General features: G+C 41.3%; 1 protein-coding gene across 5 annotated transcripts in view; it reads left to right on the top strand.

Annotated features, from left to right (window-relative positions):
- The window catches only part of CHD8 (chromodomain helicase DNA binding protein 8), a 57,469-nt gene that overhangs the window by 4,811 nt on the left and 26,191 nt on the right, over positions 1 to 26,467 (top strand). For 2 of the 5 annotated variants that reach the window (XM_029237846.1, XM_029237843.1), the window contains exons 2-9: positions 13,021 to 14,078; positions 14,973 to 15,344; positions 16,072 to 16,457; positions 17,434 to 17,548; positions 23,181 to 23,363; positions 23,445 to 23,513; positions 23,872 to 23,927; positions 24,440 to 24,557. In XM_029237846.1, coding sequence (XP_029093679.1) covers positions 13,236 to 14,078; positions 14,973 to 15,344; positions 16,072 to 16,457; positions 17,434 to 17,548; positions 23,181 to 23,363; positions 23,445 to 23,513; positions 23,872 to 23,927; positions 24,440 to 24,557 — 2,142 coding nt within the window. In that variant the 5' untranslated portion in view covers positions 13,021 to 13,235. Of the gene's footprint in view, positions 1 to 7,042; positions 7,107 to 13,020; positions 14,079 to 14,972; positions 15,345 to 16,071; positions 16,458 to 17,433; positions 17,549 to 23,180; positions 23,364 to 23,444; positions 23,514 to 23,871; positions 23,928 to 24,439; positions 24,558 to 26,467 lie in introns of those variants that run through there. The other 3 variants (XM_029237845.1, XM_029237844.1, XM_029237847.1) reach the window with 3 other exon arrangements.

The raw sequence follows: 26,467 nt of genomic DNA, 5'->3' as shown, positions 1-26,467 counted from the left end.
GGCACGAACATGTTTTCCCTGCATCGGCAGGCGGACTCTCAACCACTGCGCCACCAGGGAAGCCCGGCAGGTGGATTCTTAACCACTGCGCCACCAGGGAAGTCCCCAGTGTTTTATTCTTCATTGCTTCCACTCAGTACCCAGTCATTCTTTGTTTATTTACACATTAGTTCTTCTATAAAGTGTAGTGCTTCTGCCTGTTTTTCAGGTATGCCTTCTGTTGGGGGGACCTTTTCCTTGAGGAATTAAATATATATGGGTAGTGGTCAGTTCCATTCACTGCTTTCCTGAAAGTCATGGGAGTCGAAAGTTGAGGTACCTGGGTCTGGGCATGTGAGCTACCAAGGGACAGCCTAGTCATTTGGAGAACTGTAAGTTCCCACAGGCAGGCATTGTGAAGTAAATGGAGTATTCAGACACTGGCATCGTTCATACAAACACAAAAAATGATTAATTGAATTACCTGCCTGTTGGCCTAGCCACCGTGCTGGTTGAAGTCTGTTCCGTGGTTTTGAGGTTAAAGGGTTATACTGCTTTCTCAGCACAGTAGTACTAGTCCTCTGATCCTGCCCAGCAGTCCTGCTATTCTAATTATGAAACTTTTGCATCTATTTTAGTATCCCACCATTCTGCTTAGCAGATCAGCTCAGCCAAACCTCTAAGGAGTAATTTTGCTTTGAGAGAAACCTTTAGTGGTACTGTTTTTAAATTATTGGACAGGGAATAATAAACTTTTTATTTGCCTACTGTGTGCCAAACATTGTACATTATCTTTTAATCTTCACAATAACCCTGGAAATGTATGTGATGTTACTTTCATTTTACAGAAGAGAAAAAATTAAGACAGTGAGGTTAGATCGTTTAACCAGGAGTAGGACTCTGATCTGTCAGACTTCAAAGCCTCATTCATTATCGTCTCGCTACATTTAGAAATTCAGTGCTGACCCCTGGAGGAGAACTGTCTTTGACCACAACATTAGGCGAGTAGGCATTCCATAGCCTGTTAAAGCTGTGTCTTTAGCAGTTGTAGAACCTTGAGAATGTAAAATTTCTTTTTGTCTTTGTATTTCTGTCTGTTAAAAGGAAAAAAAAAAAAGGAATAGTTTCTTTTATTTAACTTAGTTATTTTGAAGATAAGATTATGTGAAATATTTCAAGCTCTACAGAGGAAAATCACTTGGTCAGTGTTGCAAAGAACTCAATTTTTTAGCCAATGCAAGTCAAACTAGCCAACTGAATTTTCATCAGTCCCATGTCGCTGGGTCACTTTTTGTGCCTAGAGGCACAAGTGTGATAATAACAGTGTTTCTCCCCCCAGCCACACATACATTTTTTAGCATAAATGTTGCAGTGAAAACAATCCCTCATAAATAATTAAGAGTGGCCTAGTGGTTAGGATTCCCGGTTTTCACTGCTGTGGCCCAGGTTCAATCCCTGGTCGGGGAACATTGTGCAAGCCATGCAGCGTGGCCCCCCCCACCCAAAAAAGTAAGTAAATATTTATATTTTTCTGTTAGGCTGAAAAAATATATGTATACTTGGCCCAATTAAAGTAGGGCATGCGAGGGTGGTGTGGGAGAGCATAAAGAGGAACAGGACTCTGTTACCTAAAATATATATATTATGGTGGGAGGGCAAAATGGGCAAAGGGGATCAACTGTATGGCAATGGATGGAAAGTAACTTTGTGGTGGTGAGCATGCTGTAGTGTATACAGAAGTAGAAAAATAATGTTGTACACATGAAATTTATGTAACATTATAAACCAGTATTACCTCAGTAAAAAAAAATTATGTATATCATTATTTACGCTGGATGTCCAAAAGTGGTGTCGCACAAGGTAGATATATTAATCCAGTTAGATATTCCTCATCTAGAACCTAGACTATTATTTTGAATGGTGAACATGTGCCAGTGAAGAGGAGCTCCTCCAGATCCAGTCTAACTTGACCCCAGTGATCGTTAAAAATTAGGTTCTTACGTTCTGTCTTCAGACTTAGACCAAAACTCCAGAGTTTTACTGGAAAAAAATCTACAATGAGGCTGACTTAAGAATGAATGCATGCCCTATTTTTGAGTCATATGGGTATGGTTTCATCCATTCACTTCTTGCCATAGTTTCAAATTGGTCACCACTGAGGCTTTATGGTCCCAAGCCTAAAGGAGATAACTAAAATTTCATTGCTTTCAATAGTGATTACCACACTATAGAAAATAGTCTTTTATGTGTATTGGATGCAGCTTCTTTTACTATACCTGAAAGCTGTGTCTGCTACAGGTCCTAAAAAGTGAAGACGCTTAAGATGTTGTGATGCCTCTTCTGAATGTTTCTGGTAGGAAATGTGCCACTGCCTGTTTACTATCTCAGCAGTCTGGAGAAGCCCTTGGTTTTGGTCAGATAGCTCCGCATTACCCCTCCACAGCCCCACTACCACACACCTTTGGCTGGAAGTTGAAAATGCATTCCTTCACAGAAGTACACTGAGTGCCTTTTACCACCTGATAAGCCAAGGAAATATTGTAATAAGTCATACACAGGCCTTGCCCTTGTGCAACTTGCATTCTAATATGGGGGTGAGGGAGGATGGATATCAAACAATGAATTATATAATGTTATTCAGGCTACTACAAAAGAGAAATTATGGATGTTACAAGAGAATTTGTAATAGAGGCATGTAGTCTACACCATAGTATAGTTGGGTGGTTAAGAGTGTGACTTCAGGGCTTCCCTGGTGGCGCAGTGGTTGAGAGTCCGCCTGCCGATGCAGGGGATACAGGTTCGTGCCCCGATCTGGGAAGATCCCACATGCCGCGGAGCGGCTGGGCCCGTGAGCCATGGCCGCTGAGCCTGTGCATCCGGAGCCTGTGCTCTACAACGGGAGAGGCCACAACAGTGAGAGACCCACGTACCGCAAAAAAAAAAAAAAAAAGAATGTGACTTCAGAAGCCACATTGCCTAAATTTGAATCTGGCACCACTTTTCATTAGCCGTGGAATGTTGGGCAAATTGCTTATCTTTCTGTGCCTCAGTTTCCTCATCTGTAAAATATAGTTATTTCAAGTTTAAGAAAATTGAAACTGCTGATGCATTTTCATTGTTTAGAAGAGGGCCATGTACGTAATGTACATTCAACAAGTTTGGCTGTTTTTTGTCTGGGAGCTCAGGGAAAGCTTTTCTTTGAAATGACGATGTTGAAATGAGCTTTGAAGGATAAGTAAGAAGTAAATAGGCAAAATCGATGGGGAACCAGTTAGAAGGCGATTGCAATAGTCCAGGGAAGTGAGGTAAATTGATCCAGAATGGTAGTAGGGGCAGAAGTGGATGGATTTGAGGGATGTTTAGGAGGTAAAGGTAGGATTTTAAAATATTGGATAGGGGTGGTAAGGAAGAGAGTTTCTGGTCTCTACAGTCATGACTGAATAGGAGATGCTGGAGGATGATTATCCTCTGTGTGTGTGTGCGCGTGGTGGTGTGGATGGAGGAGACTACCAAGGAATCAGTCTCCTTGAGGTAATAAGCCTCTTATAGGGAGAGTTGGATGAGTGGGTCAGCCAGGGAGACTGGAGAGACTACCAGGAAGAGCTATTGGGTAAGCAAGTGAATAAACAGGCCTGGAGTTCAGACGTCTTGCCCAGAGATATAAATGAGAGACGTAAGTATATAGATAGTTTGTTGAAGAAAATAATGAATTGAGACCTTGTACGTGAATTAGACATTCTTGAAAAGAAAGTATAGAATGAAAAAAAAAGGCGGCCTAGGACCAAAGCTTGGTGAACTTCAACAATTAAAGGCTGGTAGAGGAGAAGAATAGCAAAGGAGAATTGGCCAGAGAGGTAGAATGAAAATCAGAAAAGTGTGGTGTCCTGGAAGCCGTTCGAAAAAAGTGTTTGGGCAGCGGGGGTGTTTCTGAAATCTTTATGACCCTTCCTTGGCGCCCTGAGAGTTTTAATTTAGGTCTCTCACGACTCAAAGTTGGATGCTAGTGACTTAGAACATCTATAGCAGGTTAGGCTGACTGAAGCCGGTTAGTTGAACATGATCTTTAGACGCTAGAATCTAAAGTATAGTTATTCTTGGGGCTTCCTTGGTGGTGCAGTGGTTGAGAGTCCGCCTGCTGATGCAGGGGACGCGGGTTCGTGCCCCGGTCCGGGAAAATCCCACATGCCGCGGAGCGGCTGGGTCCGTGAGCCATGGCCGCTGAGCCTGCGTGTCCAGAGCCTGTGCTCCGCAACGGGAGAGGCTGCAACAGTGACAGGCCCGCGTACCGCAAAAAAAATAAAAATAAAAATAAAGTATAGTTATTCCTGTTTGCTGTAAATTAGATTTAATGTAGAGGAAGCAAGGGCTACAGTGCATATTCAAACTCAATAGATATTAGCCTGCTGAAATTAATGAATTATTTTGAAGGTCATTCATGTGGGTGGTGATTCCCTCTAAGGCTGCCTAGCATCTCCAAGGTAGGTAGAGACACTGGGAAAAAGTTTTTTCTAAATAGTCTATCCAGCAACATTCGTTGAGTACCTCCTAGAAATAGTGGTTACATACCAAGAAGTGTGCGAGATGTTTCATTAATCCTCATTAATGGCCCTGTAATTTGAGCCCCCTATGTACAGAGGAATGAACTAGACTCAGAAAGGTTTATTTACTTAGTGGGACAGAAATTTGAACCTAGATCCCTCTGACTTTAAGCTCATCATACCTCCACATACACATATAACTAAAATACAAAGTAGAAGATAATTATCCCCAGAGTACTTAACAAAAGTACTATGAAAGCTCATATGGGACTGGTTACTCTTAGCTTGACAGTGAAAAGTAGAGATGCATTAAATCCAATGGACATTTTAAAGTTCTTATATTATTGGACATTTTTGCTTTGTTCAATGCAATTGATCGCTCTTTCCCTCAGCAACACTCTACTGTCTTTGCTTCGGTGATGTTGCACTCTGCTTCTCTAGCTTTGCCTTCTCTACCTGCTTAGTAGGTGTGGCTTATTCTGATTCTTAAATCCTGATGTTCTCTTGGGTTCCTCTTTAGCTTTTTTCACCCTACACCGAAAATTTCAAATTTGGGGGTTTCCAGCTAAGTGTTTTTTCTAACGCATAGTGTTTAAAACATTAAAAAAAATTAGTTGTCTGCATTTAAAACCCAGAAGATTTACATAAAACTCTGTATTTCTGGCTTTTGAAAAACCTGAAGTTCTCTTTCAATCTTGGATGTGTGTTTCCATATGGCAACACTTAACTAGAGCTGAATAGCAGCTGCTCTCTTTGGAATGGACATCCAGTTCTTCACAGACCCCTTACATTCTCTGTTGTCTCCCCAACAGTATTGGTGCAGTGTTTCATATACTAGCTCTGATTACCCAGAGTAATTACCTAGGTGATCTCCACTCTTAAAACTACTATTTTGATACTGATAACTCTGTCACCAAGGCAACTTTTATATTTATAATCCAACCTTTTATTGAATATCACTACTTAACATGCTATAGGTAACTCAGACTAAACACGGCTGAACTCATCTTTCCCTGTAAACTCTAGGTTTTACCAATTTTTATCCCCTAAGTATTATTCCGCTCTGGCCTTTCCTTCCCATCATTACCTTTTGAACCACATTGCTATGATTCAGGCTCTAATCATCTTGTTGGTTGCAAACAACAGAAATCATCTTTTGGCTAACTTAAGCAGAAGGGGAACATATTCGAAGGATATTGTGTGGCTCACAAATCAGTGGGAATGCTAGAGAATCTGATTTAGAAAATGATCTGAAACCAAGGGAACATGGAAACATGGAGAACGTGGCCAGGATCATAGCACTGAACAGTCTATGATGCTGCAGAATTCCAGTGTCTGACATTGCTGAATATTGTCTAACTGGTTGGTTCTGGATCTTTGTATTACCACTGCAAAGTCAAGGTTTTCCACATCAGTGTCCACTTAGACTAGGCTAGGTCATGTGCGTACTTCTTCTCCGACAGGAAGAGGAGATGGGACTCTGCCCCTCATTTCAGTACCCCCACCCACCCATCCCAGCTCTATAGTGGGGATTAAGATCCACTCTTCCATTGAAGACTTTTAACCTTGTGCTATTCTCCCAATATAGGAAGGGGGAAGCAGGAAAAAAAATCAGCAAGCATCCACAATACAACTCTTTTCTGGACTACCACAGCAGCCTCCTGACTACTTTTGTGTCCTCTGTTACATCAGCCCCCAAATCTATTCTCTATCAAACAGCCAAAGTTAGCTAACTAAAATGCATTTCTGATTATGTCGTTCCATGTTTCAGTGGCTCCTCATCCACCTAGAAGAAAATGCTTTAACATGGCGTTCAAGGCTTTTTCCTTGAAGGGTCTGGCCCTTACCTATACCTTCAATCTTATCTCCCTCTGATTTCTTCTTTGTGATTTACACTTTAGCAAGACTGAACTTCAGAGCTACTTAAGAGTTTCCTCTACACGTCTCATGGCTGTTTTTCATTGCTATCAAGAATGCAGTTTGGCTTGCGGCAGAGAGAGCGCTTTATCTTTTAAGAGTAAAAGGCCCCATGTTCCAGCAATTGGGCTGACTCACTCCCATGATGGACGGAAGATTTGGCCCCTTTTAATGGGTCGTGGGAGAAGGTGCAGTCACTACAGCAGAGGAGTTGACAGTGCTGCTAGAAGGCAGGGGATTCAGAGGGAGGCGGAGTTGGCCTAGTGTGGAACCCTCCCTCCCGAGTTTACGCTCTTTGGTGTGCAGAAAACAGTGTAGGTGGTGGGGGAATTTAATCGCCAGGACTAGTTTCCCGCAGCTTGAGACGGTTCTGCTGGCCAGGCTCCTTTTTTTTTTTAAGCAAGCTGCAGGCTTCGCTTCGGCCCTGGAAACCGGATAGGCCTCTCCGTGCGCTCTCAACCTAACCCCGCGGTGGCGGGGGAGGGGGAAGCTCTGTCTAGTCCCGCCCACTGCGCTGTTTTGCGTGTTTGCCCCCGTGGTGAGTGGCAGTGGAGTTTAGCCAATGAGGACGCGGGGCGGGCAGGAGCATCAAGTTAGGCTGCGCTGGAGGAGGGGGAACTGGTGCTGGAGAGACAGCGAGAGGGGCGAACCGGCCCCCCACGGCCGCTGCAGGTAAAGGCACCTCTCTTACCTTGCTGGGGTGAGGCACAGCTCTTTTTCTACTTAAGGGCTAGTCGGGCCTTCCCGCCTGTAGCTTCCACCCTCACATTGCTCCCACCCGGGCATCCACACCCCCCCACCCCGCATCTTCCCGTCTTGGCCATCCCCACCCTGGAGGGCACCCCGCTAGCTCACTCCCTCAAGAGCATGTACCTCACCTCCATTTTGGGGGCTCCAGTTGCCCGACATCTCCCTCCTCTGCTGTGTGGGCCTTACTGGCACCAGCCCTGGCAGTATGAGCAGGTAATGTACCCGGGTCCCGGCCACCCCCGCCCCCAGTCGCGTCTCCCTCTCCGTCAACCCCGCACTTCCTTGCCTTGCCCCTTCCCTTACACATGAGTACATATAATTTCTGTAGTTTCTCCTTTACCCCTTGAACATACGAACATGCTTTTAGCATTCATAGTTGCCTATTTTGCTTTCCCTGTTTATTCAGAAGGACTCACTTTACCAGCCATGTTTGCCCCAAATGTCCGTACTCCTGATTGAGGTTTGAGTGCTTTTTTCTGTAATTGGGAAAACAAAAACAGAGTAGCCACACATTTGGAATTGAGAATGGTGAAGATAGAGAAAATGGCCTAGGATCTCGACCTTCGTGAGGAGAATCTCCTGAGTGGCTCCAAGTTAATAGCTCTATTTCTTATGGTCTGTGTCCCTCCATCCTGATCCTTTGCTGACCCTAAATTGTGATTCTGTTCACCTTGGATGTTTATTTCCCATTTCTTTATAAGATTTGAGACCCTTTGGGTTTCACAAATGTCTCCATGATACAGTTTTTAAATCCTCCTCTTTTAAAATTATGTTGGTGATTTTCATTTTAAGCCTTCTGATTTATTTTATTATCAAGGGGTTTCTTCAAACTGCTTCTACCCATCTTGTTTCCATATCGTGTTTATGTCTGCCTGCCTGCCTATGCTGATCCTCTTGAAAGGATACAGTTTCCAATAACAAGATTAATACTTTGAAGTAAAATAGTTTGTTCTTTGAGCAGTTAGAGGTTAAGTGGGCATGGCTGCTACTTTCTAAAAGTGCATATTAACCCCCCAGAAAAGATCAGTTTTTGTCAATATGGCATTCATCTGTTATCTTCTAAGAGGATGGATAGTACAGAGAAATCTGTAAAGGGAGAATAGATGTCTGTAGTTCAGTTTATATAATTTTATGTCCTAGACAGCTGGACTAATTTCTGTTGCAGTGTTTCTCATCCGTCATAAATAATATGATAAACCATAAGAAATCTTACCCCATCACAGAGATGTCGATAATCCTTCCAAACCAGGCATACTTCTTTTTCTGCCCCCCACCCCTACCCATGTTGTCCAGTTTTATTGAATATAAATAACCTAAACAATGAGATGTTTTCCTTTTCCATTTGACAAATATAAAATTATAACACCGAATGCACATTTTCAAACTTTGCATACCTTCCATCTCCCAGTTGAAAATTACTGCTTTGTTGAAAAGTATGGGGAGATTGAGATGGAAAAGTATAGAGTAGAATTAAAACTAAGTCTTTTATGATTGGACCCACAAGTTGTTATTGAAATGGGCAAGGGTAGGAGACACGTTAAAATAAGAACAGGAGAGTTGGGACTCTAGGTTTCTAAGAAAACCCAGAAGAACTACATTAAAGATGATAAAGCTGCAAAAAAACATCAGTTTATATTTATTTCAAGGGAAGGGAGTAGTTTCTCCTTAAAGAAGACGATGAGATGAAGGGCTTTACATAAAGAATTCCTCTGGCTTGTTATTTGGAAGTTTTAGATGGGTGGCCTTGGATTTTAACCTTAACTTACTAGTTAGTTCTACTTCTCCCCCTCTCCCTCCCTCCCCCCCAAGATTTTCTGTCGTTAGTCTACTCATTAGTTTGGAATTATGGAAAGTGATTAAGTGCAACCATCAAGCTCTCTGTCTTTCCTTTTGAGCATATACATATGTTCCTCTTTGGGGCAGTGGTAGGTGAAGACTGGCCTTTCATTCTCAATATGATTAAAGTTTGCTATGATTTCTTTATCTAGGCAGTTGCTTTACTTAGGGATATATTAAGGGTTTTGTATATTTGAGTGCTTAACATCTATTTATTTAATAAATTTATTTATTTATTTATATTTGGCTGCATTGGGTCTTCGTTGCTGCACACAGGCTTTCTCTAGTTGCAGTGAGCAGGGACTACTTCACGTTGAGGTGGCTTCTCTTGTTCCGGAGCACAAGCTTTAGGCACACGGGCTTCAGTAGTTGTGGCTCACGGGCTCTAGAGTGCAGACTCAGTAGTTGTGGTGCACCGGCTCAGTTGTTCTGTGGCATGTGGTATCTTCCCGGACCAGGGCTTGAACCCGTGTCCCCTACATTGGCAGGGGGATTCTTAACCATTGTGCCACCAGGGAAGTCCAACATCTGTTTATTTTTATTACCAGGGTTTGAACCATGGAAAGAGAATTCTACCAAGCTCATCTACCATGGGGTAGATGAACTTGGTAGAGTAGGCCAGACATGGGTATAGCCAGGATAACCCATAAGTAGGAACAGAAGGAGGGGTGAAGAAAGTTGGAGATATGTTTGGAGAAGGTTTATTCTTTTGAGAGTCAAGGACAACTTAAAAATGTGAGTTAAAAAAGAAGCTGGAGACTAGGATTTAAAAAATTGTACAAGATGAATTAGGTCAGTAGAGGTGAGTTGATAGGATGGGACTGAGAAGTAGTGTGACTTGATGCTGTGGCATTAAGTCAGTGGTGAGGTTTTTAAATTATTGGGCCCCGACTGACCCAGGAGAAGCAGAAATTTGGCCCAAAAATTGGGAAGGGAGATAAATGATAAGTGCATTGACCTTTAAAAACTTATACTTGAGTCATATGGAAGTAAGGAAATATTTCAGAAGCTATTAGCCTTGTTTCTCCCATTAAAAAATGAGATCTCTCTCTCTCTCTCTGACGTTGGGCTGTTGTGGAGGGAGGGAAGGAAGAGCATTTGGGTGAATAAATAGCAAGGAGTCCTGGAAAGGACAAAATACCCCATGGAAGAAAAGGCAGGTTATAAACTATTATCAGCATAAACTTTTAGTTAGTGCAAACTTTCACTGTAGTTTTTATATTTTTAGTTTTTATTTTTTTGCGGTACGCAGGCTTCTCACTGTTGTGGCCTCTCCCGTTGCGGAGCACAGGCTCTGGACGCGCAGGCTCAGCGGCCATGGCTCACGGACCCAGCCGCTCTGCGACATGTAGGATCCCCCCGGACCGGGGCACGAACCCGTGTCCCCTGCATCGGCAGGTGCACTCTCAACCACTGTGCCACCAGGGAAGCCCTCACTGTAGTTTTTTTGTGACATTTAACTGTTAGATATTTAGTGTAACTTCTCTGACAGTGAATAGGAGGTGAAAGATAATAGGTGGCAAAGTAGGGCATAACTAGAAAACAGCTGATGGTAGTGTTGAGAAAATCGATAAAATTATTGAGTAGATTTTCATTAAATTAAGAAATACCCATAACTTTAAAAAATTATTTATTTATTTATGGTTGCATTGGGTCTTCGTTGCTGCATGCAGGCTCTTCTCTAGTTGTGGCGAGCGGGGGCTACTCTTCATTGCGGTGGCTTCTCTTGTTGCGGAGCACGGGCTCTAGGTGTGTGGGCTTCAATAGTTGTGGCACGCGGACTTCAATAGTTGTGGCACACGGGCTCAGTGGTTGTGGCTCACGGGCTCTAGAGCACAGGCTCAGTAATTGTGGCACATGGGCTTAGTTGCTCCGCAGCATGTGGAATCTTCCCGGACCAGGGCTCACACCCGTGTCCCCTGCATTGGCAGGCGGATTCTTAACCACTGTGCCACCAGGGAAGTCCTATCCATAACTCTTCAGATCACCATTTTGAGTTACTTTGGGGCAGGTGTTAGATAGGAGAGGCTGGAATGAGCTAGTGGAATAGTTTAACCAGGAGTGGGAAGTGATACGGACCCTGGTTGAGATGTGAAGGGTATACAATTACTGAAGCTAGGAAGATCTTGTTTAACATTGGTGGAGATGCCATGTATGCTTTGTAATTTTGACTGATGTGCCAACTACTGATGAGTCTCCTCTCTTATCTATGTCTGATTTTCTGGGCTACTTACCCACATTATATTGTTTTACAAGGATAACTGGAATGGGTTAAGGAAAGGGGAAAAAAAGTTTGGGGGTTGTGTGGAAGAGCCTTCTTCAGTCAAGTCTGTACTGTGTAACTGACAAATTTCTCCTCTGATATCTTCTAAAAGTTAGGAGAAATGGTGTTATCAAGCAACGCTTTTCTGGATTGACAAATATTGATATCATATACAAAGAGCAGATACTACACTTTCATATAGTTTAGTTAGCTGGTGATGTACTTATAATTCCTTGTCTTAGTTTTTCCTTTTCCCAGAATTTTATGAACTTAAAGCCCCAGATGTGGATTTAGTAAACATAATTTCAGTTATTTGTAGGACAGTTTTTCAAGATAAGAAGTATTCTGCTGTTTCATCTTGGAATCAGGAATAACAGTTTCTCTAAGGACTGAATGGTTCATTCCAGACGCTGCAAGCAAATACTTTAATTCATTAAATTTTTTTTGAGTAGCTATTGTGTATGTGATATTCTTCTGGTTCTTTAGGGATCCACAGATGAATAAGACGTGGTCCCCACCATTCAGAAACTCTTCTTTCTCGGGGAAAGAGGAACTGAGCCACCATGCAGGGTTGTGCAAGGTGTGCATTGCAGGCGTTCACTGTCATCATAGATAATATGTTTAGTATGACATTTTTCCAGCAGATGGCAAACAAGTATCTTGAGTAGGCAGCTTTTTATAATTTGCACAAAAGAACCTTTTGGGCCTTCAGAAGAAATGGACAAGAAACTTACCATTTTAATAAAATGTTAAATATAAGTGCTTTAAATAAGGTGCAGACAACACTGTGGATATTTAAGGAAGGTGAACGGACCAAGTCATCAAAAATTGCTCACCTTATGGAGGTTCAGGGCTCACCTTGTGGAGTAGAAGACCTTTGAGGGTGTCAGAAATTTTAGCTGGAAGAGAAGTTTGGGAGGAGCATGGTGGGGATGTTCCAGGAAGAAACTACAGCATAATAGGCAAAGTCATGCAGATAGGAATGTCATTAAGGGAACTGTATTTTCTAGTTGGACTGGAATGTAGGGTATATATGGGAAGTGATGAAAGCATAGGAAGTGATGAGACTGAAAGTTGGGAATGTAAACTAGAATGAAATTGTAGAATTCTTTGAATCTCTTGCAAAGGAAATTTTTGATCTTAAATATGAGAAAGTGGGGAGGGGACGTCATAACAGAAACACTATGTATCGATTCATTGATAGGTTAGGTAGAATGAAGTTTGTGAAACTTCCTGGGTAAGATTATACTATAAGCTTGGTTAAAGGTGGTTATTTTTGCCAGTAGTAAGTAAAAGTATCTAAAATACAAGGGAAACTTACAAAATACAGTATATCCAGAAGCCTTTAGCTATATTCACTGAAGTATTGCTGGTATATTGTTAAGTTCTGTCAACTTACGAACCTGAAATAGAAGGTGAATGAATGTTAAATTTCCTGATCTCTACCTAAGAATGATAATTATTAAAAGAAATGGACAGAGATAGCTGAATGATCTTGACAGACAGAAGCTTCAAAGTGTGTAAGAGCCCCAAAAGGGCGTTGGATTGTTTCTTTTTTTCTTTTTTAGTTTTAGTTTTAAAGCAGAAATGTGGATGTTCTTTCCGCTGTGTCTCTGTCCTCAGATTACCTCACATTTCCCTCTTCTCTTATTATTTTGATGCTATTTGATATTAAGGCTAGAAATTTTCCCTGAGGTCACCTACTTTGCTTATTTGTCATTTGTCTTCCTACAACAGGAGTTCCACCATCTTCCTCTGAAGACCTAGCCATCTTGCTCCATGAAGGTCAGGACAATCTGACATGCACTTGTTTCTTGCCTCTTTACCTGAAGAGTAGTCCTCTTCCATTGTGTACATTTTTTTCTTAATAGGGGAGGGGAGGGGAGAGCCATTACCCCCCCTCCCCTTCCCTCCCTAAACCTTGGGGAAGTAACCCCCATTGCTTTCCCAAGATGGCAGACCCCATCATGGATCTGTTTGATGACCCAAATTTATTTGGCCTGGACTCTCTTACTGATGACAGCTTCAATCAGGTTACACAAGACCCTATTGAGGAAGCCCTTGGACTGCCAAGCTCTCTGGACTCCTTGGATCAGATGAACCAGGATGGTGGAGGTGGTGATGTGGGGAATTCATCAGCAAGTGACTTGGTCCCCCCACCAGAGGAAACAGCCCCCACAGAACTTCCCAAAGAATCGACAGCTCCAGCTCCAGAATCTTTAACCTTGCATGATTATACCACTCAGCCCGTCAGCCAAGAGCAGCCAGCCCCACCTGTCTTACAGACACCGACGCCAACGTCAGGACTTTTGCAGGTCTCCAAGAGCCAGGAGATCCTGAGCCAAGGGAATCCTTTCATGGGTGTCTCTGCCACAGCTGTTCCCTCCAGTAGTGCTGGAGGGCAGCCACCTCAGTCAGCCCCTAAGATTGTTATCCTTAAGGCCCCACCCAGCTCCTCAGTCACTGGTGCCCATGTGGCACAAATTCAGGCCCAAGGTATCACCAGCACAGCTCAGCCCCTCGTGGCTGGCACAGCCAATGGTGGAAAAGTCACTTTTACCAAAGTGCTAACCGGCACTCCCCTTCGACCTGGTGTTTCCATTGTCTCTGGTAATACAGTGTTGGCCGCCAAGGTCCCTGGGAACCAGGCTACTGTTCAGCGCATTGTCCAGCCCAGCCGACCAGTAAAGCAGCTGGTCCTACAGCCAGTTAAGGGTTCAGCTCCTGCTGGAAACCCTGGGGCCACAGGGCCCCCACTGAAGCCTGCAGTTACACTGACCTCTACACCTACCCAGGTGACTTGAGTGAAAGGGGGAGGTGAATTTTGGTTTAGTAGAGGGCCCAGCAACTGTGTGAGAGCAAGCACAGGAGAGCTGTCTCTAGGAAATCCTGTTTAAATTCCATCTTTACTTTTTATCAGTTAGTATTGACAGCATTGTATTTATCACTTACTAGGTGGAAGCAGTTAGTGTTAATGTATTTTTTTGAGCTCTTACTACATATTCACACTGTGCCTAGCTGGTGCTGAACAAGATAGACACAGTCCCTGTCCTTACAGAGCTCACAGTCTGCCAGGAAAAACAGACCTTAAACAAGAACTCATAATAATGTATGATATAAAGTTATATGAGTAATATAGGATGCAATGGGAACAAGAATCATTTTTGGAAAACTACATTTATTTTTTGCAAGACTTACGGAAGCTATGTGTATCTCTCCCCTGTTCTTATTACTAAGATTGTCCTCCTCTGACTTTGCCCAGTGAAAAGGCTAGTTTCTAGTATAAGAAAATAGAGGCTCTAGTCTCTGAATCAAGGGCCAGAAGAGTTTGGGGGGAGGGGAAGACAGTATTAAGATAAGTAGCATTGGTGGAGAGAAGCTATAAGGAGGTGGATTTCAGTTCAGTATAGACTTTTGTTCTAATAGATTTCCAGAAAATGGAATGACTGCCATAGAAATAGAGCGAGCCTCCCAACAGTTTTTCAAGAACAGGCTTGATACCCACTGGGCAGAGGTTATATAGAAAAGATCTTATCAGGAAAGACAGGAGGATGAACAGAAGGAATTATACTGTGCTTTCTGACCCTCAGCTGTTGTAACTCTAGGATGAGGAAAACTGGTGTAAACATTAAGGGGTCTGCCATTCTTTAATGTTCTACCTCTCTTGCAATTTCCTTTCTTCACTCTAGGGTGAATCGAAACGCATCACGCTGGTCCTCCAGCAGCCACAGTCTGGAGGTCCCCAAGGACACCGGCACGTCGTGCTGGGGAGTCTGCCAGGCAAGATAGTGTTACAGGGCAACCAGCTGGCAGCCCTGACGCAAGCCAAGAATGCCCAGGGGCAGCCGGCCAAAGTAGTGACTATCCAGCTGCAGGTGCAGCCGCCACAGCAGAAGATCCAGATTGTACCGCAGCCTCCGTCGTCGCAGCCACAGCCCCAGCAGCCATCCTCAGCCCAGCCAGTGGCTCTTTCCTCTGTGCAGCAGGCTCAGATAATGGGACCAGGGCAGGGCCCGGGACAGAGACTTTCAGTACCGCTCAAGGTGGTGCTGCAGCCCCAGGTGAGACTTCCATAGTAAAGAAGGGAAGCACATCCCTTAGTCCCTGGCTGTTCCCCTCGGCAGTCACTCACTGTTGAACGTGGGGCCAGTCTAGGTTCATACCTCTGAAGTGACATGTAGACTTTTAGTTCCTTCACCCGTGGAAACCTTGTTGTAATTACATCATGAAAAGATTTGAGGGTTATTATTGGGTTTGGGATCAGAGATGATTTGTCTGGTATTTGTCTTTGAACCGTTTCATTTACAATCTTTTCTTAATGTTCTTGTGAAATGAAAATTACTGGAAATATCCTCTCATTTGAAACATAAAGAAATAGCCTTAAAGAGGCCAAGTGATTGTCCTTCCTCTCACCCCCAGGGAGATGAAGGTAGGCCAAGAGTAGAATTTGAATTTTTTTACCTTTAGCCTAGAGACCAGTGTTGGTTGTATTGTTTGAAAATTTTCTGGAATTATGGAGATGAGTATTGACATTAGGAGCATGGCTTAAGTATATCGAAGGTTAATTTGGCACAGTTCTTGCCTTTTCTCATCTGCATCCCACCAAAAAACACTTTTTTTTTTTTTTTTTTTTTTGGGAATGTGTCTCTAGGTTCAGTAAGACTTGGTCTGAGTCTGGTTCTTGAGGAATTAGAGAACTGACGTTTCTAGCCTACCTGCTTCAGAGTTGTTTTATTCAGGTTTTTCAGCTACAAGCATGTTGAAATTTTAGTGTCTTTATTTCTGTAGGCCGGCTCTTCCCAAGGGGCCTCTTCTGGGCTCTCCGTAGTTAAAGTTCTAAGTGCCAGTGAAGTGGCAGCGCTGTCCTCACCAGCAAGCTCTGCTCCTCATATGGGGGGCAAGACGGGAATCGAGGAAAACCGTAGGCTGGAGCACCAGAAGAAGCAAGAGAAAGCAAATCGGATTGTAGCGGAGGCCATTGCTAGGGCCCGTGCCCGGGGCGAACAGAACATACCTCGAGTCCTGAATGAGGATGAGTTGCCTAGCGTTCGGCCTGAGGAGGAAGGTGAAAAGAAACGCAGGAAGAAGAGCAGTGGGGAGAGGCTCAAGGAAGAAAAGCCAAAGAAGAGCAAAACATCTGGTACCTCCAAAACCAAGGGCAAGAGTAAGCTAAAGTAAGTACCACCCTTTGCTCTTTTGACGGGACATTTGAGGATAGTGCATACATTTTAAAACTCGTGTTGTATTCAGCAGCTACAAAGCTCAAGGTGATGTCTCTATCATTAGAAGATAGTAAGGCCTTTCTTTCTCTGTCCCAAGTGAACACCAAGGCACGGGAAAGATAGCCAGCCTTGTGTTAGGGGTTACATTTAAAAGCTGTGCCTGTGTTTTTCTATATTCTTCCCGATTTTGTATCACCACTGTGTGGAAGACTTCTCACTGGCCTCCTACCACCCACACCAGTAAAAGAGAGCTGCTGTAGACATAGCTGCCCTGTTCTTACATTTCATCTGTGAACTGGGGAAGATTTCAGCAGCCACTGTCAGCCTTAAGCAGTCTTGACAGAACCATGGCTTGCCACATAATTCTTGTCACAATTGACAAGAATTCCTTCCGTGTCTTGTAGCTTCACTCCTTTCTCTCTAGTTTCCACTCCCTGAGATTCTTCAGGCTTTGTGGTGTAATTATAATAATGCTTCATATCTGTACAGGATTTTTCAGCTTTAAAAAGCAAGTTTCATATCTGGTATCTTACTTGATCCTCAACAGCTGTCAGGCCAGATGTTATCATCAGTGTTTGCTACTTACGAAACTAATGCCCAGCTAGTGACAGAACTGGAACTAAAACAAGGCCTTGTAATTCTTAGTCAAGAATTCATTCTGCTGTGTTATTCTACCTTTCTTCAGGTATTTGTGAATACAGTGGTAGCAGAGATTTGTCAGATCTGGTGTAAAGGTCAGCTGGTATTTTAGAAACCCTAATGTCTTCTTTTTTCAAACACGCTGCTCAATAGCTGTGTGTCCCACAGACTGAAGATCTAGACACTTATGCCTGGAGACTTTGTACGTGATGGTTTAGATTAATTATATTTTCTTACTCCTAAATTTTCCTTGCCTTCACTGTAACTGAATTTGGTTTTTCCTTTTTAGCACCATCACTCCTGTGGTGGGTAAGAAGAGAAAGCGTAATACCTCATCTGATAATTCAGATGTGGAAGTCATGCCTGCACAATCACCCCGGGAAGATGAAGAAAGCAGCATTCAGGTAAAAGGAGCCCTGAAGAACTTACTGAGAAAAATCATGTTTTACTTCTGACAGACAGACCAAGAATAGATACTGAGAGACGATAAGCCTATGCACATTTCACCAGTTTTTCTAAACCAGAGGTAGTCCTAAAAAGTAGAAGAGGCAAGATCTGGTCATGGTCATGTCTTTTAAATTTGAATTTTTTTTAGGCAAAAAGCATATTACTATAAAAAAGCAATATTCATTTTCTCAAATTCCAGTGTTTCAAAGACTAAGCAAATATGAAATTATGCTGCAAGATTGTTGATTTGGGTATGGCAATACTTTGGTTTCTCTTAGAACTGTCCAGCTATCCCCCTTTTGCCTTACTTCTTTCAAAACTTCACGGTTTTCAATTCTTGCCAAAACTTCAGGGTTTTGGCGCTGAGAACTGGGGTGTTTAAGGTACAATGTTATTGCTACCTTTTGAAGATGAGAAACATTGGGAAGAGAATAAAAGAAGCTGGACCAGAAGAACTTTAGTCCTCTATCTCTGTTGCCTTATGGTACCATCTTTGGCTCTAGTTTCCAACCATGGAAAGAATGTGTTGTTAATGATTCAGGAGACCCGTGGTACTTCTATGTAGCTCTAATGGGCCTGGCCAGGTTACTTAGCTATGTGTAAATTCTTTATTTGAAAAATGGAGGTTTGGACTAAACAAACCTCAGGTGCCTCACTAGCTATCAGTACTTTATAAATGTCTCCCCTCTTCCTTTTTTTCTTTTGATTTGAATTTTATTTTTATTTTTTTATATCCCCTCTTCCTTAATATGCATTCAATACCTTGATAAACTGAGACTTTGGTTCTTCTGGGGTATGTTTACATGTGAGGATAGCCAAGACATTTTTGAAAAGGAGAATGAGGCAAAAGCTAGATTTAACAGACATTAGAGTATATTATGAAATAATAATTACTAAGAGTTTAAAATTAGAGAAGAAATAAGAGATTAGTAAAAGATATAGAGTCTAGAAGAGGATTCAAATAGTTGTTATGAGAAGTTAGTATATGAGTTAAAAGGCCATTTATCAGTGGAGGGAATTCCCTGGTGGTCCAGTGGTTAGGACTCTGCACTGTCACTTTCGAGGGCCCAGGTTCAATCCCTGGTCTGGGAACTAAGATCTGCAAGCCATGTGGTGCAGCCAAAAAAAATAAATAAATAATAAAAAAATAAAATCAATGGAAAGAAAGATTATTTAATAAATTAAGTTAGGACAACTGACTACACATTTAGGAAGAAATAAATAAAATTGGATTTCTTGCATTACTCTTTAACAAAAACAATTTCTAGTTTAATCAAGGGTCTAAATGCAAAAATTGAAATCATGAACCTTTATAAAACATGGATAAGTTTTTTTTTAAATAATTGTAAAATCAGGTAGATCTTTCTAAGGAGAGTATTAAAATTCCCAAGTCATAAAGCGAAAGATCGATACATTTAACTGTATAAAAATTATGCATGGGACTTCCCTGGTGGTGCAGTGGTTGAGAATCCGCCTGCCAATGCAGGGTACATGGGTTCGATCCTTGGTCTGGGAAGATCCCACATGTGGTGGAGCAACTAAGCCTGTGTGCCACAACTGCTGAGCTTGCGCTCTAGAGCCCGCGAGCCACAACTACTGAGCCCAAGTGCCACAACTACTGAAGCCCGCGTGCCTAGAGCCTGTGCTCTGCAACAAGAGAAGCCACCACAATGAGAAGCCCAAAGAGTAGTCCCTGCTCGCCGCCACTAGAGAAAGCCCGTGCGCAGCAACGAAGACCCAATGCAGCCAAAAATTAATAAATATATTTAAAAAAAAAATTATGCATGTGCAACAACAAAAAAATTCTCTAAACAGCATAGTGGTTAAGACCACAGACTGGAGCAAGATTTCTTGGGTTCTCATCCTAACGCTACTGTTCACTAACATTGTCACTTCAGGCAAGTTTACTTAACCTCTTGGTGTCTCAATTTCCTCATCTCTAAAATGCAGATAGTAATATCTACCAAGTAGGGTTGTTAGGAGGCTTAAATGTAAATGTTTATAAAGCACATAGAACAGTGTTCAGGTAAGAGAGCTTAGTAAGAGTTATATATGTGTTTGTTAAATAAACAAAGGGTTAAATAAGGTGTTTGTTAAATAAACAAAACACAAACTGAAGGCAAATCTTTGTGATACAAGAAATACAAAGATTAAAAAAATTTCAAAAGTGGTGTATTAATATGCTAGGGTTGCCAATACAAAATACCACAGATTGGGTAGCTTAAACAACAGAAATTTATTTTCTCACAGTTCTAAAGGCTAGAAGTCCAAGATCAAGAGGTCAGCAGGTCTGGTCACCTCTGAGACCTCTCTCCTTGGCTTGCAGAGGGCTACCTTCTCACTGTGTCCGCACATGGTCTTTCCTCAGTGCGTATATCCCTGGTGTCTTTGCGTGTGTCCAAATTCCCTCCTCTTTTAAGGACACAAACCCAGTTGAATCAGTGCCCACCCTAACTTAATCACCTCTTTAAAGGCCCTGTCTTCAAATACAGTCACATTCTGAGGTACCAGGGGTTAGGATTTCAACATAAGAATTTGAGGGGATACAATTAAGCCCATAACATTGGTAATACCAGTGTTGGCAATGGAGACCTCACAGTCCCCCAGGTCTTTTCTCCAGAGGTAACCTCTGTTACTATTTTTGTGTATCTTTCCAGAAATATTCTTTACTTTCATGAGCACTCTAATTCCACTACCACTTACTGTATGTATTCCATACCTACTCTTCTGTACTGTTGCTTTTTTCTCCAACAACATATCTTGAAGGTAGTTCTTTATCAAAAAGATAGATCTAGCCATTCTTCCTCACACTCTGTTTTCTATTATGAAAAATTTGAAATATACACCAAAGTAGAGAGATTATTTTTTTATTTTTTGCGGTACACGGGCCCCTCACTGTTGTGGCCTCTCCCGTTGCGGAGCACAGGCTCCGGACGCGCAGGCCCAGTGGCCATGGCTCACGGGCCCAGCCGCTCCGCTGCGTGTGGGATCCTCCCAGACCGGGGCACGAACCCGCGTCCCCTGCATCGGCAGGTGGACTCTCAACCACTGCGCCACCAGGGAAGCCCCGAGAGATTATTTAATGACATCCCGTGTTCCATCATCCCAGAAGGTTCCCTTGTACCCTCTTTTCAGTCAGTTCACCATCCTCTCCCCCACACCTCCACATAGGCAACCATTGTGCCCCTTTTTATTACCATAGATTAAACTTAGCCTTTCTTGAACTTCATGTAAATGGAATCACGTAGTATGTACTCTTGGGTCTCACTTTTTTCAGCATAATGTTATTCAGATTTATTCATGTTGTTGATGTATCTGAAGTTCATTCTTTTTTTTTTTCTTGAGAAACATTTTTATTTATGAATATAGCACAGTGTTTATTCATTCTGTTAGACATTTGGTTTGTTCCCAATTTGGAGCTGTTATCAGTAAGCCTGCAATGAACAGTCTCAGTACACATACTTTGTGGATATAGGTTTTCACTTCTCATAGCTAAATTCCCAGGAGTTGATAGACTGTGGGGTAGTTAAACATTTAATCATTTTTTATAAGAATCTGCCAGCTTCCGAAGTGATTGTGTCATTTTACACTTCCACCAGCAGTGAGAGTTCCACTGTCACTTCATATATTTTGACTATAGCATAATTTGTTTAACCAATCCCCTGTTGATAGGCATTTAGGTTTTCTCTGGTCTTCTACTACCACAAGTAATGCTACAGAGATTTGTATATATGTGCAAATTTATCTGTAGGATAATATCTTTGAAGTGGAATTGTTGGATCAAAGGGTATTGTCAAATTTTCTTGTATAGAAATTTTCTTCATGCCAGTGTGTACTCTCACCAACAATGTGTACGTTCCTGTTTCAAATATTTGATCCAACTTTCTGATTTTTGCCACTTGGTTAGGTGCAAGAGAAAAAAAAGGGGGATCTCAGTTTAGTTTTCAGTTGTAACAATTTTATTCTGAGTGTGAGCATCATTTTACACTAAAAGCCATTCTGTTTTTTTCTATGAACTATTTATGTTATTTGCCCATATTTCTATTGTGTTGATCTTTTTCTTAGTGATTCAAAAGACCTCTTTATGCTTGGGAAATGTATCATATGGCATTTTTCTCTAGTTTATTATTTGTCTCAACTTTGTTTATGATGGGTTATATTGATATTACTCAGATATCTTAAACTTTTTACAAGGTCAAATTGATCAATTTATTAGAAACACCTTCTCTACTCCAGGATTATAAAAAAAAATTCTTCCACATCTTCTTTTAGAAATTTTATGTCTTTTTTTTTAACTTTTAAATCTTGCAGTCTTTTTGTAGATTTGTTTCTTACATCCACTAGACGGCTAGTCATCTGTTTTCAATCCCATTTTATAGAATAATCCACTTTTTCCTCACTGATTAAAAGTTCTGTTTTTATCATGTTCTAAATCCACATAAGTATTTTAGTCTATATCTGAACATTATTTCCTTGACTTGTTTATCTCTTCTTGGAGAGGTACCAAGTTGTGTTAATTAGTATAGCTTTATATTGTCCTTAATATCTGGTAAGGCCAGGTATACTTCTTCATATTTTTCCTGGTTATTCTTAGATGTTTAGTTCTCCATTTGAATTTTAGAATCAGCTTATCTAATGAAAAAATTCTGTTAATTTTGTTTTTCAAATTTATGTGATTAGGGAGGGTATATATATTTCACTATTTATTCAACTCTCTTTTAATGTCCTATAGCGCTTTAAAGTTTTCTTCACATAGATTTTATATATTTCTTACTAAATTTAATGCTTAAGATAATTAATATTTTCTCAGAAAAAGAATATTTTCTTTTATTGTATTTTCTGCCTTAGTCTCTATAAGAATGCTATTGATTTTTAAAAATTAATTTTATGCCAAGAAAGTTTACTCATTTTCAGTAGTTCTGCTTCTAATGACTCATTTGATTTTGGGTTTTCCAGGGGTTATAATCATGATTGAAAAATAATAATTTTGTCTCTCCATCCTTCCTAATTTTTTTATCATGAGCTGCAAGTATTACTTAGATTATTTAATTAAAAAATCTTTTACTCAACCATTTGAAAGAATAAGGCCGATTTGAAATGTATTGATATGGAAAACATCTCCAAGAAAAATGCTAACAGAAAAGTAAGCAGCAGAACAATACATACAGTATGATCCTATTTATTAAAATAAACAAAAAAACTTTAGAACTAAAACAAAGGAACAATTAGAAACAAAATGTTCTTGCACCTTTGCACTCCAGGGTTGCTCCTCCTGTGAAGTTCATTGCACTCTGCAGGTTGAGAGTCCTGTTTCAGTTTTTTAAGAGCCCCTTGCCAATAGGTTACTTTCGGGTGGAATCTGATACTTTGATAAAACAATTCAGCAAGTTAATATATATTCAGTACATAAAATAAGTTACATGATTTGACATCACATAATTCGATAAATAAGCTATTTATCATCTTTTGGTTTAATTTTTCATAGGGATTTTGGAGTCAAATCTAAGTATATGACTATAGGCGAATAGTTTTAAAGGTTTTCTCCTTGAGAGACCCAAGCAGTTATTTTAACCATTTTTGCCTCTATAGAAGAGACGCTCAAACCGCCAAGTTAAACGGAAAAAATATACAGAGGATCTGGATATAAAGATCACAGATGATGAAGAAGAAGAAGAAGTAGATGTAACTGGTCCAATCAAAACTGAGCCTATCCTGCCTGAGCCAGTGCAGGAACCAGATGGCGAGACTTTGCCTTCCATGCAGTTCTTTGTGGTAAGCTGAGAACTTAAGCAATTTGAGACCTTTGTCTTGCTGCTCACAATCTCTGTTGACTGACTGCATCTTTTGCTACAGGAGAATCCCAGTGAAGAAGATGCAGCCATTGTAGACAAAGTGCTTTCTATGCGTATTGTGAAGAAGGAGGTGAGGCCTCTATTTTTAATGTCAGCCCATAATGCTGCAGTTACAGGCTGTATGTAATGAGCACCTTTGGATGTCAGGCTATATTGCTACAGTGTAGTTACAAGAGATGGTGGAGAAAAGTTAGGTGGAAAATAGGAACTGTCTTATTGCCACTTCTTTCGCTTATTTGTTTAAACTGGAAAAGGGCTTATTTTCTCCAGCTGTCAAGCCTCCAGCATTGAAATACCAGATTAAGTTCTTTAATCCCTTAGTCAGTAATATATTCTGGGAGCATTGGTATGAAGCTCTACCATGTGTGTTAAAATGAAAAGTTCTCTTTGACAAATAAGTTTAGTAACTGTAATTTCTTTCTTCTCAGCTTCCGTCTGGACAATATACTGAAGCAGAAGAATTCTTTGTCAAGTACAAGAACTAGTATGTGATCTGTGCAAAAAAGCTTTTCACCCCAAATTCCTCAGGGTTCTAAAAAGTTCTCCTGTATAGTCTGTCCTGGGTGGGAATGTGTCCCTTTTTTTATAGTCTCCTCACCTGTTTTTGGTGAGGAAAATGTCTGTTCAGAGAGAAGCTCAGGAATTGACTCTTTATATTTACCTGCAGAAAGGTGGGGTGAGGATGGTTCCTGATAAAATCCCTTGTAAAATCCTCTTTACGTTAGTCTAAGATTAAGACCTTGCTGCTCAGAGTGTGATCCGTGGACCAGCAGAGTTAGCATCAGTTGGGTGCCTGTTAGAAATGTGAACTTTCAAGCCTACCCTAGACCAGGTGGTTTGTGTGCAAAATCAAGTTTAAGAAGCACTGACCTAAGAGACTGTCTCCCCATTGAAGCACATAGTCTTATGTCTGCTTCTGGCTAACCCCACATCTCAGACACTAGCTGACCAATTCCCCTTTCTCACACTGTGACTGGCTATTTCCATCCCCTTTAGCTCCTATCTACACTGTGAGTGGGCTACCATCTCCCAACTAGAGAAGGATAAGAGGATCCATCAAAAACTAAAGCGCTTCAAAACCAAAATGGCTCAGATGAGACACTTCTTCCATGAGGTAATTAGGAATAGGTATTGCCTATCATTTATTTCATAGAAGCATAAATTACTGGGGTTATCAACCTTGACTGATTCTTCAAAAGACTCATAGTTGCTTTGTATATATGGGTATAAAGTGTTCATTTTGATCGTTGGACTTTTCTTACTTAATTGCCCCAGGCTTTGTTTTACCAGGTCTAAATATGGTATTTTTATAAGTTATAGGGTACTTGGAAATTGAGTTTTTTGATATTCATGAAGTATTTTCAAAACAGATGGTAAACTGACCTCTGGTCCACTTGCGGCATTCTTCTCCCTCTAATGTCAGTCTTCAGCAGTTGATGGTATCTGTAGACAGAAGCAACCATATCATTAAGAGAGAACATTTATTTTCTCAAATTTCTAATCCAGTATAACTAGAAATAGTGATAAAGGAGCTTTAATACACCATACCCAGTGTTACTACTAGTTAAGTACTGGAACATCTGTAAGGGTCTCTTGAGCTGTATTTTAACTCTCGATTTTGCTTTGAAAGCTTTGTATACATATACCTTTCCCAAAATGGGATTTTTCATTACTGAGTGCCTTGAGAAGAAGAATTCTTTCTCAAAGCTTCTTAAGACCTAAAGAGGAGGACTTCCCTGGTGGCACAGTGGTTAAGAATCCACCTGCCAGTGCAGGGGACACGGGTTTGAACCCTGGTCTGGGAAGATCCCACATGCTGTGGAGCGACTAAGCCCGTGCGCCACAACTACTGAGCTTGCACTCTAGAGCCCATGTGCCACAACTGCTGAGCCTGCGTGCCACAACTACTGAGCCCGCACACCACAACTACTGAAGCCCGCGCGCCTAGAGCCCGTGCTCTGCAACAAGAGAAGCCACTGCAGTGAGAAGCCCGCGCACCGCAACGAAGAGTAGCCCCCGTTGGCCACAACTAGAGAAAGCCCACGTGCAGCAACAAAGACCCAATGCAGCCAAAAATTAAATAAATAAATAAATTTATTTTTAAAAAAAACCTAAAGAGGAGCTAGTAAGAAAGAGTGAAAGAAGGAATAATGTATAGCTTCAGCAAAAAACCCAGCTGTGGCCAAATACATCTGAAAAAACTATATCACCAGGTTTGCCAATAAATGAGTTACTTTCCACATCACTTGGAGAGGGCAAGTCGGGCCATGTAGGTTTTATAATATCTTTTTATATGAAAATAATGATAATTGCATCGTGGGGGTTTCTTTGTTTTTTGGTCTGTGTTCTTTTAAAGCCTAATTTGAGAAATGTATGATGAAACTAATCCCATTCCAGTTGGTATTAGATATATAATTTGTGACCCTTGAGCCAAGCTCTGCTAACTGACTTGTATGCCAGTTTTGCCTTTATAGGTAGGCCATTTAACCAAATAAATTATTCATTTATTCATTGTTTATTATGTGCTAGTCACTATGGTAAACAAATCACACATGGTCTGTGTTCTCATGTAGCTCACTGTCTAATGGGGAGAGAGAGAGATTTAAAAATAATTCAAATTGTGGTAAGTGCCAGGAAAGAAAGAGCACAGGAAGACCTAATAAAAAAATGCCTACTTTGGATAATCAGTGAAGACTTCACTGAGAATTGAATTATGAATGAGTTAGCAAGACCATGAACACATTTAATTGTATCCCTGGCATGGGAAATAGCAATATATGAAAGCCCTGAGACAGGATGAGGAACTGAAAGGACAGTGGGATTGATGTACGATAGAGAGTGAGTGGCCCGAAATGAGATCAGAAATTTAGGCAAGCAGGTGCTTATAGACCTTTTAGTTTTGTTTTTATTCTAAGTGCAAAGGGGGAAACCACTGGACTATTTAAAACAGGTGAAAGCACATCCAATTTTCTTTTTTTTTTTTTCTGGTACGTGGGCCTCTCACTGTTGTGGCCTCTCCCGTTG

The sequence above is a fragment of the Monodon monoceros genome, unplaced genomic scaffold, assembly GCF_005190385.1.
Source record: "Monodon monoceros isolate NGI ecotype Baffin Bay Population unplaced genomic scaffold, NGI_Narwhal_1 Super_Scaffold_21, whole genome shotgun sequence".
Classification (NCBI taxonomy): domain Eukaryota; kingdom Metazoa; phylum Chordata; class Mammalia; order Artiodactyla; family Monodontidae; genus Monodon; species Monodon monoceros.
The sequence above is the reverse complement of the archived record's forward strand: the minus strand, read 5'-3'. Positions and strand labels throughout refer to the sequence as shown.